The sequence below is a fragment of the Epinephelus lanceolatus genome, chromosome 12, assembly GCF_041903045.1.
Source record: "Epinephelus lanceolatus isolate andai-2023 chromosome 12, ASM4190304v1, whole genome shotgun sequence".
Taxonomy (NCBI): domain Eukaryota; kingdom Metazoa; phylum Chordata; class Actinopteri; order Perciformes; family Serranidae; genus Epinephelus; species Epinephelus lanceolatus.
In genome coordinates, this window is record NC_135745.1 from 40,452,413 (window position 1) to 40,470,024 (window position 17,612).

Sequence of the window (17,612 nt, forward strand, 5' to 3'; positions counted from 1 at the left end):
AGGCTAAATTTTTCTTGTTCAACTATGGAATGCAAATGCTAAAGAAAAGTAGCACTGAGGCTAGTTAGCTTCACAGATTGGCTAAAAGTAAAATATTATATATGCATGTAGAACGACACATTTTCAATTCCAACTCGACAAATACCAACGCTTGGTCAGTGGCCCATCATGTCAAATTGTGACACGCTAGGTACCCTCCTGCATCAGTTTTGGATGCTCAGGGACAGCGTGTAAATCTACGCTCATTACACGCAGCCTCTCTTTTCAAAATAAACTTCCGTTCTCACAGGAAATGTACAGTTTCTGCTCATTCAGTCTCTTTTCAAAATAAAGTCAGACTTTGCTTTTAGCTTTACGTCCTTAGGTTTAGGCAACAAAAGCATGTGGTCAAGTTTAGAAATAAAAATCATATGTGTCATATGTCACTAGCATAGTATACTAAACATACTAGCACACTACATCATTATAAAAACACCTTGGCTGACTTTTGGTTTCACACTGGAATCAAACAGCAGGCTACAAGGTGAAAGTCCACAGTCTGATTGACCCATCCACCTCCAGTTCCGCCTGCCCAATGCAGACTCCTCATACTACAGTAGCTGCCAAGAACAAATGCAGCCTAATTCCCCACTAAAGGATGCCACTGTGCTTCGGTGTCTGACGCCGATGGACCACTGACCAAACATTGGAATTTGAAGAGTCAGGAGAGGGACCTGGTTGGTATAAACAGCTGCACAGTTTGCATTCAGCAGCATTATGTGTTCTGAAGGTGAAAATAATAAGTCAGCTAAGTCTAAAAATAATAAGCCAACATTCACTCACACAGGACACAAACTCCTGTCTCCAGGGTGAAAGTCCTGTGCTCCACTCATTCATCCACTATGACTTCCACCCTACATGGACTTTGTTTCTCTTCATACTTACTTTCTGGGAGTGCTTTTCCCCCCCTCATAGATTTACCACTTTAATCTGAAAGAGTATCCTATTTTTTTCTTTAGTTTATAACTTTAATCTTAGAAATACTGAGTTTTCCTCTTCTCTTCTTTTCATTTTTATCAACAATGGCCCAAATAAGCCTTTAGAAGTAGCTGTCAGTCAATCAGGTCTTATTTTGTCACTCTGTGCTTTTTCATTTCATTCTGTTAGTGCTGACACTTTTGAAACTCATGCAGCTTGCATTTGGCCCATCAGCAGTCATTATAATTAGAAACAAAAATTACTACTTCCTGTTTGCAAGACGTTCTAGGAAATTAAAACGTGTTTAGTAAAAATTTCTATAAAGGTTAAAAGAATCAACTGACAGAAAAGAAAACGTCTTAATGTTTAATCAAAAACATGATTGATGCAGTACAGAAACATACCTGCACCATAGAAACTTTTCACAAGTTTGCCTCACCTGTTATTTACAGAGCATTAACATTTATTTATGTCTTGTCCTATAGGTGGTCTACAGGCGTTTAGTTGCTATAAGGCACCCACTATTACTCAACTAAATGCTTTTAATGAAAAGCAAATGGAACATCTAAAATAGTTCTCCAGCCAAAAACAACACTCTAGAAGCACACTCAGTACCATGGCGTCAATGATGGACTAAACCATCTCTCACATTTAGGATTTATCAAATACTTCTACTAGTAAGATAAGCTACAACTTCTTTAATTACCAACAGTCAGAGCAGCAAACAGCCAAGGAGGTCAAAAAGCACACAAAAGTACAACGCTATCCTGAGAATATATCTTCTCAAGACACACACATAAAAGCTTAAAAGAGAGAAAGTGGGGATTTGTTTGGTGGATGTTGGTTAAACTCATTAATTCTCCTCATTTAATTCCCTCAGAAGTCAGCAGGGGTGCTTTCAGGAATTTTCAGGGGCCCCTGACAGGTTATGACACCGGGCCCCTCGCTCTGATGCATTTGATTTCATGCGTTAGCCCGTCACCTCACCTTTCCCTGCCCTTTTTCCCCGCAGGGACTTTTCTGAGAACCCAAGTTTCAGGAAGTCAGGAACCTTACCTGTGTTTCTCCCACATAGTTCCTGTGACTGTGACTCAAAAAGGGCCATCTGAGAAATATAAACTATCCGTATTACCTCCCACACACACCTTCTACAACATACAGATGATACACACACTGAGGCCTGAGTATTGATGATCTGCAGCTCTTTAATGGAAATGTCTTTTTTATTAATCCAAAACCAAACCACTTTGGATATGTCACTGTCTTTTAAATAAACTAACATCTTTGTCATGTCACAGAGGGAACTTCTGTTTGAAAAAGAAAAAATATGGGCCATGACACTGACGCAACAGTTTCCTGGTGGTTGTGAGCTGTCAACACTCGTGTCCAGATGTCAAGACAAATATCTGACAGAAACGTAGAGGCCTTGCTCCTCATGAGCAGCCATTTTTCATCAAAGACAGAGAAGAATTACAGTGAGCCGCAAAGTGACTCAATCCAGACACCGGAAGCACCCAGTGACCCAGAATTTACTGTATGTGGCATTAAACTATTGATTTATAATGTGTCTATAGTTTGAGCCTTAAAATTGCCTCTCCATGAATAACCATGACAAAACTGAACTCAGTCATGAGCTGAATTAGCCGCAAAGGTCTCTTCCTCTCCAAAACAAACTGACCTGGTGATTTAAACCGGTAGAAACATTGAATAAAGCAGTTTCATATCACAAATCAATGTTTCTCTGACGCTGTTTGCCATGTCAGAGACAGGTTGCTGATGCATGCTCACCTTTTTCTCTCATAACTGAAGATTCAGACGTTCAGGAAGTTTCACAGATAGATGAATTATCCAGAGAGGCTGCAACCTCTCCAAAACAAACAGCCCTGGGGTCTCATTTATAAACATTGTGAACGCACAAAACTAAGCCTGAAAGAGACATACAGCACTTCCCAAACAAAAGTTGTGATTTACAAAAGCATAATGGATGGGAGAAACTTTGACCCATGTTTGCGAACATTTTGGAGATGCAGATGGTGAGGTGGAAGCCTGATTGTAGAAACTGTCGAATATTTTTTGGCGTATGTACATTTTAAGTATGGATCCTCTGCATTGTTTTATAAATGAGATCCCTGGTGATTTAAACTGGTAAAAACACTGAGTATAAAGCAGTTTCACTTTACACATCAGGGTTTTTCAAATGCTGCTTGTCACAGACAGGCTTCTGACTACAGTGGTTCCTGAAAATGCAAAAACACAAAAATGCAAATGGCCTCATCTAGAGCCAGTGTTTGGTTTGTCCATTCTGGGCTACTGTAGAAACATGGTGGTGCAACATGGCAATCTCCATAGATGAGGACCTGCTCCCTATGTAGACATAAATGACTTATTCTAAGGTAACAAAAACACAATTATTTTTGTGTAGGTGATTATACACTAAAGAAAACATACGTATTATATTATATTCATCTAAGCTGATATCCTACACACTGGACCTTTAAGTATTAGTGGAATTAATAGCAGTAGTGATAACAGCAGTTGTGGTAGAGGTGTACATTTTGAATTAGCAGCAGCACAAATTTAGCTTTAACTTTGCTTCATTGTTTTTGCTTGAAGCTGCTAATTTCCTGCTAACTTTAATAAAGGTCTGCATTTTTCAGTTGTGTTTAAATTCTTGTCAAGTAAAAAATAATCACAATATATGTGCATTTATTTTGCTTCGTGTGGCACAAGGGTTTACACTATGCAACAGCTTTGTTTCGATTTGGTGTGAAGATTAAAGTCACATTAAATGTCCACTTATGTCTAAATATTATGAGCCATACTTAGTAATAAGACTTATGAGAATAAACTGTTATTTAAAGCCGTGACTTCAGAGGGTTATTAGTCTGCTTTGAGTATTGGTACCAAAATCTTTTTAAAAATGTGTTACTCTATTTATTTGTAACTTACCTGAGACCATCTGAGCCACTGTTTGAAATTCAATTTTAACCCGTTTGCTGTATCAGAGACTGTTGTTGGCTCTCTGGCTTCAGCGGTGTGCTTATAGCCCTTCCCTTCGGTTTACCGCTGCCCACTTCACCAAAACCCTCTAATTTTCCCTCTTTGGAGCTCCTGGCCCAAAAAGAAAAAAACAGCCCATCAGAGTGGAGATTGAGCAGCCGTGATGAATTGATTGGATAATTTCGACCATACGGGAGCATTCACATGTGATTAAAGTAACGAGATGGCATTTGTCAAAGGTTACTGTGGGCACTGTGCGCGCAGAAAGCACAAGGCTGCCTTTGTGGCCGGCTTGTTTTGCTGGTGAAAGTGCTGGGTCAGGTTTGTTCGTTAGTCCATAAGTACAAAGTGAGACAATAATGGTTGTGGGCTATTTGTCCTACATGTTCCTTTGTTTTCTCCACCATACAGTAACTTTCATAGGCTCCTTTACTCTGACTGGGGTCAGCAGGAACAGAGCTGCTTTGTTTGCTAATTAGCTCAGTGTGTAAAGCAGGACAGTGTGGGAAAAGATACTTTGTAAGTTCACTTAACATGAAAGTACAAGTCTCAGCATTACTACCCCTCCTCATACAACTACTACTGCTGCTAACCTATTTATTTTTGTTGTGATCCCCCCAATAAACACCTCCCTGAAAAAAAACTAAACCTGAGAAAGTCTTATTTTTGTAAAACATAACCAAACTTTAGTGTTAGTTGGATGTCTAGCTCAGCTCACATCCCAGCTACATCAGCTGATCTCAAACAGCCATCAATCAACTGATGGAGCAGTTGATTGATGGAAGGGAGTCAGCTGATAGATCACATGATTCCTTTATGTGCGACCAATTGGCGAATCTCACTCAGGTCGCCCTATTTAAACTGCTCTGGCCTGCCTACTGTTGCTGCTTCCTCTGCAAGCTGCTTTGCAACCTGCCTCCACCCCAGCTCCTCCTTTTCATGCTGTGTCTGACTTATCAATGTAATTTCTGTTTGTCATCGATGCTGCTCTGTTCTGTTCCTGGGGGTCTTTGCTGCTGCTCTCCCTGCCTTAGGCTTTCCTTGTAGGCGCATGGAAGGGCAGGGAGGTTTGCTCTTTCTGCCTTAAGGCTTTCCATGTAGGCGCGTGGAAGAGGCTTTCTGTGTAGGCCCTGAGGAAAGGCAGGGAGGCCCCAGAACAGAGCCTTACTGCCAAATATAATACTGCAAATGGAAATAAAATTTTCTTTGACTTTAGTGTTCCTGACTGAACTATAAAGTTGTCACATTAAAAAACTGATTTACTTTCCAACAGTGACCTGAAACTGTTTTGGAAGGCACAAACAAGTGATGTCATCGTGCTGACAGAGGCATCAGATCAGAGAACATGGATATGGAAAAAATAAGTATTTTGATGTTTAATTTTGAGGATTTGTTGTGCTCTTGTGATGTCCTATGTAAATGCTGCCATAACCATGCTATCCAATGAGTCTTTCAGGACTCTATCAGGGAAGCTGTAGTGGTTAAAAACTTACAAAGCAATTGTTTGAAAAGATGAATAAACTACAATTAACCACGTCGCAGTTGTATGCCTTCGCAAACCCGTCAAGTTACACTTACAGTTTACTTCCATGTCTGTGAAATTCCCTTAAGGCCTTCTTGAGATATCAATTTCCTGAGAATAGACAGACAAGGTCACAGTGACCTTGACATTTGACCTACAACCACCAAAGTCTAATCAGTTCTTCCTGGAGTACAAGTGGACGTTTGTACCAAATTCTAAAAAAAAATCCCTCTAGGCGTTTTGGAGATATCCCGTTCGCAAGAACAGACAACCTGAAAACACAATGCCTGAAAACAAGAGTAATGCCTAGTTCACATTACACGATTTTCACCCCGATTCTGATGTCGCAGAGGATCTTGAGAGCCACCTTGGGTCGGAGGTGAGTCGGCAGATAATCTGCCACGACAAGTCCTCATGTGTGAACAAGCCTACGAGCAAGTCGCCCCCTCATCTGAGACTGGGACTGGATATCTGGCATGCTAGAGAACTGGAGAAGTGTGACACGACTGACAAAGAGCATCAGCCAATGAGAGGCGGGATACGTCCCACGTCAGCACGCAGGAGGACGGAAGAAATGTGAGGAGGACAAGCCACAGGGTTGCCAGGTCCGCTTATTAGCCGCGACTTTGGGCTTGTTTCTAAAGTGGAGTTGCTTATTTGGGCTTGCTCTCTAAACGTCACCTTTCTCTATATGTATCCGTCTAATAAGTTATTTAAACGCATGATAGTTGCTTCTTTTGGGCTTGTTTCCACAGCCCTGGTTGCTTGTTTCTCTCCCAAGATCTGGCAACACTAGTTTGGTGATGTCACCGCGTTATCTGGGGCTCTGTCGGCGAGGGCTCGGTGGAGAAATCTTGTGGTGTGCACACACAGGTCGTAACGCAGTTGGCGAGACTCCCGCTGACAGAAACACACGTCGCCAGGTATGAACACTCAAAAGATTACGATAGTCTCCACGACGCAAAATCAGGGTGAAAATCGCGTAATGTGAGCTAGGCTTAACTTCTTGAGATACTGCATTCACAAAATGAGATGGATGCAAGGTCACAGTGACCTTGACTTTTGACCACCAAAATTTAATCAGTTCATTGTGAAGTCCAATTTGAAGTTTGTGCCAAATTTTAAAAAAATTCTCAAGGTGTTCTTGAGGTATTGTGTTCATGAGAATAAGACATACTAAGTCACAATGACCTTAACCGTTGACCTATGACCACTGAAATCCAATCAGTCCATCACTGAGTCCAAGTGGACGTTTGTGACCATCCCATCACCATCCCCTTCACCTACTCGTGAATAAGTAAGCTCATATACTACGTCAATTTTGATACCTGTGAAATATACAAAAGTAAGGTATTCTTGGTTTGCAGAAATGTACAATGCCCACATTTTCTTCTGGTGACTGGGCTGCTCTCTCAGCTATCAAATTACAGTACAGGAAAGGGAACAAATGTGACCATGCTGACGGAGATAAACAGCATTTTCACATTCACTGCGGTTTTCCTCCAAAGATAACATGCTCTTAACTGTCCTGTCTCACAGCTTGGAAGACACGGCCGCTATCAGAGCCGAGCCAGGACCCGTTAGCTCCAGCCAAACTCCCAGTGAGGCCACCACTGGAATACCAGCCTCTAAAACCAGCGTCAAACCAAACAAACCCAAAACTTTAATCCTCCTCCCTCGCACTTGGCTACTGTTGCTCTTGGCTGCCAAACAAGGAGCTCCGTTCAGCGACGTCCACGTTTAACAACCTGGAACCAAAATCTCTCGACTTGTTTGGGCTTTATCACCTGTGCTTTTCATCACCTGGTCAACACTGTAGTCGTGGAAACCTCAAAAACAAGCTGTTCTCCAAGGATACTTTAAACCTACCAAAGACATGATGGAGCAGTGAAAGTTTGTTCACTTTTTTGATTTGTTTTCTCTGATTGGAAGAGATTTACTTTATGAGTACAGAACAAAACTGCTCTGAAGTTGTTTCTTGCAGTCGCAGTGCAGTAATGTGTCGTGTTAAACACCTGGAAACACTTCAGAATTCAGACACCTGCATAAATACTTTGTTAATGTGGTGGCATTAAAGGCAAGTCTTAAAGAAATTAGCATTTTCTTGGAAAAAAGGTGACACCTGCACAAAGTGATCCAAGCCAAACAATTAACTACTAGGTGTTAGCTCATATAATGAGCTGTGTCTTTGGAATACTACATAATGAACATCAGGAACCCTTTTCTTCTGAACTTCATTTTTTAAATTCTGAATCCTCCTTTTAGCTGAATCTGACAGAAATGTTACATCCTGTGTTGCAAAGGATAGCAGCATCTAAAATAACTATTGGCTACTATAGTTCGTGGCTTAACCACAAAGGCTCAAAATACAAATCTGATGCAACAGAATGAAACTGACTTTCATGTTATTTTCTTTATGTAGACAGAGAAACAATTGGTTATTTTAGTAAACATTAAGACGAATAAAGGCGAGTGGAGACTTAGATCATTTATAAAAGGTAAGAGTCTCACTCCTACCACTATTTTTGGCTGAGATATACCATCTAGAAAGTGGGATCATAACTTTCACGTTTCATATGGCTTTATTTGGTGATATTTTATGGTGTTTCTGTGTCATAAACAACATCAGCTATCATAATCACACCTGATTTCAATAAGGTACAATGTTTGAAGCTGGCTGAGTGTTGTTTGATCACTGATAGTACTGTTTTGAAGCTGAGTGACCAACTTGTCATTTGGAGCTTCGCCTGGATCTTTTCATGGTAAAAACACTGTAGAATGGTCATACTTTGAGCAATCTTCTTCAAATTTGAAACAAGTGTTCATTGATAGTGTGCCTACAGCCCCACAGTGTCATTTACCTGCTCAGATGAAGCCACAGACAGTTATTCATCCTGAAAAACATTTTTTATTTTATTTTAGGCAAAATCTTCATTTTTTACTGACTTCAGAGGCCCATTACTCTGTTTCTGTATCACCTAGAGTGTTTCTGACACTTTCACAAGAAATTTCAGAGAGTTTTCTTTCTGGCAAGACCTCATGCATGCATGTAGTCAGAGCAGTTCAGACGCTACAGTCATTTTAATTTGGGTATGTCATTTTAGGCGTTTTTGCTACAAAATGGGGGTGGAGTGCAAGTTAACACGCTTTGAGCACCACAAGCCTTAACTGTAAAGAACATCTAGGGCCGTTATCTCGAAGTGAAGGCAGACATCTCTATGGCCGATATCTCCAACACTCACCAACTCACACCAAAACAATGTAGACGGATAAACAGCACTACAGGTAAGAGGAAAAATGTGTTATTTTGATTCTGGTGTGAACTATCTCTTTAAAATGATTAAATTTGACTTTTTTTTGCAACACATCATCTCCTAAAAGGTTCCAAAAGGGGGTTTATGTGCAAAAACTACTAAAAAATGTCTGTCAAAATTATATGCTGCAATCTTTGACAGTAAAAAAGCAGTCAGACAGGTTTATATTTTGTTGTGAGAAACCTGCTGTGTCTGTACACGTGTCTCTCGTGTATTCGACTCAACACAATTACACATACCTTTGAATCAAGTTCACACGTGTGTTTCACACCAGCAAACCTCGAGCTAAACCTTCACTGTAATAAATCAGAGACAGAAAGCCAAACAACTTTTGACAGGATATCCACAGGGATCATCACTGCACGCTGATCATTCCAGGAGAGCACGTCTCCATTCGCATCCCTGTGTCTCAGCGTCAACGTCGAGCGCTCTGACCGTGCCATCACCTTCTCTTATCTGCCTGCGTCTAGACGGTTATCAGTTATGTAACGATTGAGCAACTTCAGCTTTTCATGGGGTATTTGCTTTTAAAAGAAGTCAGTGTACCCTGAGCTGTCAGCCCAAATGCTGATACTGCAGATAGAGGTGAGTTTGTTTTGGGGTTTTGATAATAGCTGCAAAATCAGATCCAGAAGTAACAACACCACAGAGTGCTTCACAAGCTCAGCCAGATCCAGTGGCCAAAATCAAACTTTTTGGGAAAAATCATGCCTGGCCAATACATCAAGGTCAGCAGCATCGAAGACTCTTCAATGCTCAAAATAATCTCTGATGGGAGAGTTTGTCAGTGTTTCCCTCAACATTCAAGATGCTGAGAATAAGTTAAAGTCAACTAGTGTGGCGAAGCTTAGAAAAAAACTTACATAGATGTGTCTCTGCTGGTAGCGCAGGAAGAGGTTGTGCATGATGGCGCCATCGTGAAGGTCTTCGAGGGTCGCCATGTCCTCCACCCCTTTGATGCTGCTGTGGTGCATGGGCTGCACCTTCTGTCTGGTGAGCGCATTCTGCTTGTAGGTGTAGACCTGAATCAGACAATGGAGAAATGTTAAGATGTGAGCCATGCAAAAAATGAATTCATGAGTTATGGCTAAAACATGTTTTGTGAGGTCACAGTGACCTTTGACCACCAAAAACTAATCAGTGCATCTTTGAGTCCAGGTGGACATCTGTGCCAAATTTAAGGAAATTCCCTCAAGGCGTTCTTGAGATATTGCAGTCAGAAAAATGAGACGGAAAGACGGTTACAACAACCTTGACCTTTGACTACCTGAATCTAATCAGCACATCCTTGAGTCCAATTGGATGTTTGTGTCGAATTTGAAGAGGTGTTCCTTGAGATATAGAGTTCATGAGAATGGGACAAACCAGGTCATAGTGACCTTGACCTTTGACAACCAAAATCTAATCAATTCATCACTGAGTCCAGCTGGATGTTTGTGCCACATTTGAAGAAATTCTATCAAGGCATTCCTTGTGATATAGCATTCATGAAAATGGGATGGACGACCTGCCTATTGCCTACTGCCACGGCTATCACCAGCATGGAGGCATCATAACTACTTGAATGTGTCAAAATGAGGACATGCATGGCTGGCACTGTCAACCTGAACCTTCATTTTTCTAGAAGAAAATACAATCCCAGTTTTCTCAAGTTTTAGAGAAAGACATACCCCAGAGGGTAATCATTTTAAAATCACAGGAAATCATTCGACTCTGTTTCCTGAAGTGTTGTTTGCAGAAGAGTTGGCCCGTGTCAACTTCCTCTTTAAGTCTGGTCCAGTTTTGGGTCATCTGCTCACTGTTTGAAGGCCAGACTTGGGCTTCAGGCTGCCAGGTCTCTACCACAAGTTTCACATCTTTAGTTTCCTTCTTTCTTCTTTCTTCAGCCTCTCTGTTGGAGTGAGTGAGCCGATCCAGATCAGATAGAAGCAGGAACTCCAGACTACAGCAGCGTTTCATACTGTAAGTGTAAAAACTTGCAAACTTCCAGAAGCCCTGAGATACTGAATGATATCAAATCTGTAAACCAAAACTCGGTAAACTACCAGAATGAATTTCCTTCAGTTACTTTACTGACTTTCTTATCAGGGATTCTAGGAGTAAAGATCACAAAGCAAACATTACAACCATTTGCAACGCATATTTCTGTGTTGCAGTAATAATGGTGCATGATAGAAAACAGCTGGGAAAAGAACCTGGACCAAGGCGAATATATTAAGACACAGCAGCTTTGACTTTCCAGTTTTTTTGTGTTTTTAAAAAACAAAACAAAACCAAAAAAAAAAACCGCCCAGATATTTTGGATGTTTCAAAATGATCAGATACGGCTATTTTTTTTTTTTTTTGCAAATACATTATAAGATAATCGGGTGTTGTTTTCATCTCCCAACCATATATCCTCAGGGGAAGATTGTGTGGTGGTAAAACTCTGACAGTAATCATAAATTGAGGTACCTGACCTGTTGACGCTGACAGCCTCTCTCTGTCTGACTGACCTGTCAAACAGTTCAACTGTATGATTTACAGCAGAGAGAATCCCGACTGACAGATTCTATCTCATGTTACTGCAGGAGTGTAAAGTGTGGAAGGAAGCCTGGAGGTCAGAGAGACGCTCCTCGAACATTCAATCCAGGAACGTTAGCTGAATATTAGGGGGGAATGTTTAAGAAGGGTCAAAATTCACAGTGGTAAAAATAGATCACTGGTTGAAATGTAGACCGGCGTGAAGCCAGGTGGAGGTGAAATAAGGCTGCTGTCAGTGGTGGAAGAAGAAGTCAAATCCTTTACTTAAAACAAGCAGCATCCTTTCAGATCATTTAAAGTAGGAAAGGAGGCAAAGAAGAGAAAACATGTAGAACATTAGGGAATAAGGAGGTGAGTAAACAAAAGCTTTGTCCCCATTGTCCAATCAGATGATTTGAGAGGCGGGCCTTCTGTGGTGGTCACAACAAGTTTAGAGTTGGTAAACAATAGAGGAGAAACTGGTGGTAGCGGTTGCTGGATATCCAGAGTTATATGGCTGGACGATAGACAGCAGGTTGCCAAACTCTAGTCATCCTCAAATACACCTGGAAACATCATGGAGGCGATGCTCCTGGACCAAATGGTGGTACTCCCCGTGATCCAGCCTCTTTTTTAGGGTCTCATGTACCCACACAGATCTCTGTTTCACCCTCAATCTGAGCTACAGCAAGTACCCTCTGCCTCAACATTTCAGGAACTAGATACCAATTACTAAAGGTGTGTTCACACCGGACCTGTTTTTTTTTCTCTCGCTAGAGATGAGTTTACATACAAAGTCAATGCAAACAGGTGATTGAGCTTATATTCTGCAGGCTGGGCGCCCCAGATTCAGACGTCCAAAACCACATAATTGAAACCACAAAATATCTCCATACTGCTCGTCCACTACAGACGAGCAGTATGGAGATATTTTCACATCTCCGCAAGTGATGTGAGGACTCTAAAACTTCACCTGAGCCTCCCTCGGCATGTGGGTGAGTAGATAATGGCTGAATTTTCATTTTTGGGTGCACTATCCCTTTAAGGTGCTTTCTGCAACCAGCCCCAGTACCTCAGTACACAAGAACAGTTCTTGGATAAAAGAACGTACTTGCCTCCTCTGGCCACTTTTGTCTGTAACTATCATTAATTGTATCCTGAGGGCAGAAGCTCTACCTTCCTCCTCTGGCTCATATTACACATCTCCTTCCACACAGGTGACATATGGCAGATAGCGGAGGTAAATATGACCCAAGGCTGGTAAAGGAAACCAAGTCAGGAGCTGGACGAGGGTTTCAGCAGATGGCTGCTTATCATGTGTGTCTGAGGACGAGGATGACACTCTTTGCGCAGCATTTGTCCTTCAATGACAAGTTGAAACAAGTGAGAACTGATTCTCTCCAATCAAATCATTTTACCCTGATAAACACATATTATGTCTGTCATTTTCACCGTCTACTTCAGTTATAAGTGTTTCAAGGTTGAGTTTCAGCCTCTGTGCCTCTGTCAAGACTACGGAGTTCAAATCATAGTCAAAACATTTTACACAAGTCTCAACTTTAACATCAGTATCAAGTTGAAAGGACATTTTATCTTAAGAAATGTGTCTGAGATATAAAAATATCCTGAATCAGCTTGAGGCGTGACAGATGTTAATGGTGCAGTTCATTTCTTGTCAGATTTGAGACAAACCAAGTCCGACACATTAGTCCTACAGATACAGGTCGCTTTGGAACAAAGTTGGTAAATGTTAATGCTTTCTCTTCTGCATTACATTTGACCATTTCACCCCCAAAAGTTGCTCTCATCAGGATTTAAAAGCCTCCAAAAAAGTGTTTTGCTTTTCGGTTTTATTTGGAGTAACAGGCACTACGAAAAAATGGTCTCCAAATCCAAAGCAGATGCCGCAGTAGGACTTAGATGACTGAGCACCACAGCAATGAGCGTTGAGGAACAAATATGGAGAATTGAAATACAAGAATATTGAGGAAAAGCACTTCAACATTTAGACAAAGAGGTTATTCTTCTGTCTTCTACAGTCTATCATTAACATGAGTTGAGAGTTTTACACCACAGGACAGCTCAGTCGTGTAAAGGACGAGCCAGTGAGGCTTTTTAAGAGAAGACCTCAAATTATAAGTGCTCTGCAGGAGGTCTGCAGCCTGCAGGAGGACGCACAGAGATCACTGAGCGGGTGATCTGTCACTGCAGCATCACAGAGGTTCAAAGGAAAAAGATCAAATCTCTCAGCGGACGGATCAAACTTCAGTCAATCAATATTTTGGAGGAAATTGCATTAGAGACATCCTCACTGGCAGTAGCTGTTATTTACATTCTGGAGTTCTTCTGTGAAGTTTTACACCGTCAGACTTTAACCACGTTGGCTTCTGGGTGGAAAACTGAGAGCAGCCAAACCCGGTGCTGGCTCAGCCTTTTCCACAAACAGCAACACCACAAGGAATATTCAGTAACACGAACGAACACACAAACACACAGGTCTGGCATTTCTTGGAGTCTTTGATGTATTTCGGTGGTTTCAAACCTCTTTGATCAGTGACCCTGAAAAACAAAATGGTGTCTACTCTTGACCCTCTGTCACAGGTGTATTTACATCTGAAGCTCTCAGCTTCAGCTAAAGTGCAGATGATTTAATTTAAACTGCTTAAAGGGACAGTTCATCCCCAAATTAGCCTGATGTGTTTACAGGCTTAACTGTAAAGTTATGCTATTGAGGCACCAAATATATCTTTATAACAGGATTAAGATATTTAAAGAGAAAATACATGTTTTCATTTTACCTGTGGTGCTATTTATTCATCTAGATAGTTTTGGTTTGAGTGAAAAAAAAAAACGTATTTTTCATCTGCGCTATAGCAACCGATTGAAATTGCAAACTGTGAATGGGCATATCTCATGCCCCGTATGTTGTAGAGACATGAAACTTTGCACTGAGATGCCTCTCCTCATGAGGAACACATTTGCCTCAAGAACCCATAACTTCCGCTTATATAGATTTTCCGCCATTTTGAATTTTTTGAAAAACACTTCAAATGGATCTCTTCCTAGGAAGTTTGAGCGATCTGCATGAAACTGGGTGAACATAATCTAGGGACCAATATCTAAAGTTCTCTCTTGGCAAAAGTTGGAAAACTTACTAAAACTGAGCTTCTATAAGGCAATGAATATTGCGGAGGGCGTGGCTCATCACATAAAGGTGTATAACATCTCAAGGGTTTCACCCATCACCATGCAACTTTGTAGGCATATGACCACACATAATCTGAGGGGACCCCTCCATTATTGACCCCATCAAACAAAATGGGGGCGCTAGAGAGCTCATTTCTTATCTAGGCCTAACCGCCATATGGATTTTTACTAAACTTGGTAGATATGTAGAACAGGACGCCTCAAGGTGACTGGAGAAATTTAACTCTAATTGGCAACTGGGTGGCGCTATAACAACAGAAAAATGCTTCAAAATGGCTAAAATGCGACCGATCGCTGTGGCTCCCCCTGTGGACCAATGTTGTTGGTTTTTCCTTCTACTTTTTGGTATGACTAAGTCATGGTATGGTATGCTGTACATAATCACGGAAACTGTCAGTGTGTCATTCTGTCAGTCAGTCATTCTGTCTGTCCCACGTTTTTCTACAAAGTAGAACGAGTAGTAAGACTTTAATCAAAATATCAGTTTGACATTTACGGCTTTATGGAGGCCAACACAGCCCCAACATTTCAAACTACAATTCAATATATTAAAATCTAACATTTATAACATATGAAACAGATATCTCTCTTGTTGTGTTTATTTATTTGACCATCAGCAAAAGGCAAACCCCAGTTTAAACTATAAGACTGTTACTGGTGATGTATTTTGGTCTTCAGTCCCACTTTCAGTGCCCAACTCTTCTTCTGTGGATAACTATGGATAATCTGTGGATAATCTTGTTTCCCACATGAGCTAAGCTGCGTAAAGAAGTATAACGTCAACCATAAATAAAAACAAACAAACTGTCAGACCATAAGCTGAACGTCAGAAATGCACCAACTCACACAAACACACACACACAGCACACCACACCACACACACGTGCGCACACACACACACATGGTCGTTGATCTGCTGTGACCGAGCAGCTCAGGGTGACTCTTCCTGAAGAAAGCCGGTCTCTGTCTGAGGAGTCAATCACATTTGACCCCCCACACAACACACACACACACACACACACACACACACACACACACACACACACACACATTAACACCCAAACTCCCCCTCAGTATCCTGCCAGGCCTCATTTCTCACATTCCAGCTTCGTGCCGCTTCAGGGGAAACTGAACGTCACAGAAACGTCTTTCAGACAAATGAAATGTGATCGAGTGTTTTCAGCGGCGTGTCACCAACGCTGCGTTCACAACCTGCATGTTCTGTTGGGTTTATTCTCTCAGTCTGTCTCGGTGATAAAAACACGATTAGTAACTGAGCTAAACTAAACCAAAAGAATGCTAATGGCTCCCTTAAAGTACTTTCCATCTTGTAATATACTGTCACGCGACTGGGTTTAAACTGCTTTAAGAAATTAGATACACTGTTTAAAATAAGTGTTAACATTCACTGAGAGGAACAGTAGACGGTTACAGGGAGGTGACTGACTCGTTTGACTAGTCCAATGTAAACATAGTTTACAGTCAACAGTCAGACATGCAGTCGGGAGGACTGTTATGTAGCGACTGTAAACACACCTTCACCTCTCTGTGAGCTGGAGCCTCTTAACCATCACCTGTTCACCTGTTGCTGCTGCACTTGGTGGGGCTGTATTCTTCAGTCAAAATAAGCTTCTCTAATTCAATTCATACGCTTTCCTGATGTTTTTTAATTAACATAAAAAGAAATTCTTCTTTATTTTCCTTAATTATTAACTGACAACTATTAAGGTTTTAGCGTCTGGTCAAAGTTAAAGAAAAAGTTTATCATTTTTGGAAACACGCTCGCTTTCTTGCAGAGTTTGGTAAGACGGGACAAGCTTCTGATTTTGTGTGTGGCCACCAGTCAGGACGCTATTGTCTAACATATCACCGTGTGCTGTAGCATTAAGATTTCCGTCATTGTAACCACGAGTGTCTCCCTCTATCTATCTGTCATGGACAGTATTTGTAGCATTACAGTCCCCCATCCCAGCAGGCCTCAGCAGAGGACAGGTCGTCCATCAGCTTTGGCCTAATTAGGTAACTAATTGGTCCAGTTGTCTGCGTGGAGCTGAGGAGGGTCCGTGCCTCGAAAACAAAGCCGTGGGGCCTGGACGCTAAGCTTAGCGACAGATGCTAACGGGAGTAAATCTGTGTGAAACAAAGCCATTAGACAGCATCAGTGCAGAGCAGGGGGAGGTGGTGGGGTCAGTGCTGTACCCTCGGATCAACAGGCTCTGTTCCTGGATCAGTCTGGATATAGTTTGTTGTTCTTACTTATGTGGATCAGGAAAGTGGATTCACATTTATGTACGGGCAATTAGAAGACCCTTAACGGGAGAAGTTAACAACGAGTGACCTGAGGAATTAAACTAATAAGGACATTTGGAGGCTGATACTGTGGCGACCCATCACTCATATTTCCTGAAACTGAGACATTTGTTTAAAGGTTGATTTAAAAAGTAATCACCCTATGTGGAGCTTGAGCAAAACCATGATTGTGAATACTGCATTGAGGCTTTGAGTGGTTAACGTGCCTGTAAATATTAGTAAATGTGCACCATGTCTTTACGTGTCGTCGGAGGTCGCCGGGTTTCTCTCGTCTTGCTCGGGTTTCAGTGTTTTTGACTGTGCAGGCAGTCTCCTCCTCCTGAGCTGACTGCAGGACAATGCAGCGGGAGATGAATGGTGATTCAAAGAGCAGCTGCTGCTTTTGATGATGATGATGTGGAGAAGTGGGGGGGTGACGCTTGAGGCGGGTGGAGGGTTACCTGTTCAACTCTCTGACAGACAGAGTGAGGGGCAGCGAGGGGGTGGGAGGACTCAGTTTCCCCTCTTAACGACACATAATGAAGAGTTTCAGTCCGTCTGCTCTGACAGACTGAGTGCAGGCAGGGAAGTCAGAGGTGTTATTAAATGTTACTGAAGCGATTAGCTGTCTGCAGCCTTTTGGGTGTAAAGAGCTGCTAACACACCTGAGGGAATGTCAGCCTCAGTTTTACGTCTAAGGGCTGTTTGTTCTAAGCTACAAGCATATAGTTCTATATACGTATATATTCGATATACGTTTTTGAACATTTCTATCAAAGCAAACTGCTTTGCTCAAAAGAGGTTCCTCTCACTGGCCTTGT

General features: G+C 41.6%; 1 protein-coding gene across 2 annotated transcripts in view; it reads right to left on the minus strand.

Annotated features, from left to right (window-relative positions):
- Window positions 1–17,612, minus strand: part of myo10 (myosin X) — a 179,305-nt gene that overhangs the window by 102,019 nt on the left and 59,674 nt on the right. For both annotated transcript variants that reach the window (XM_033650103.2, XM_078173422.1), the window contains exon 3: window positions 9,657–9,815. In XM_033650103.2, coding sequence (XP_033505994.2) covers window positions 9,657–9,815 — 159 coding nt within the window. The remainder of the gene's footprint in view (window positions 1–9,656; window positions 9,816–17,612) is intronic.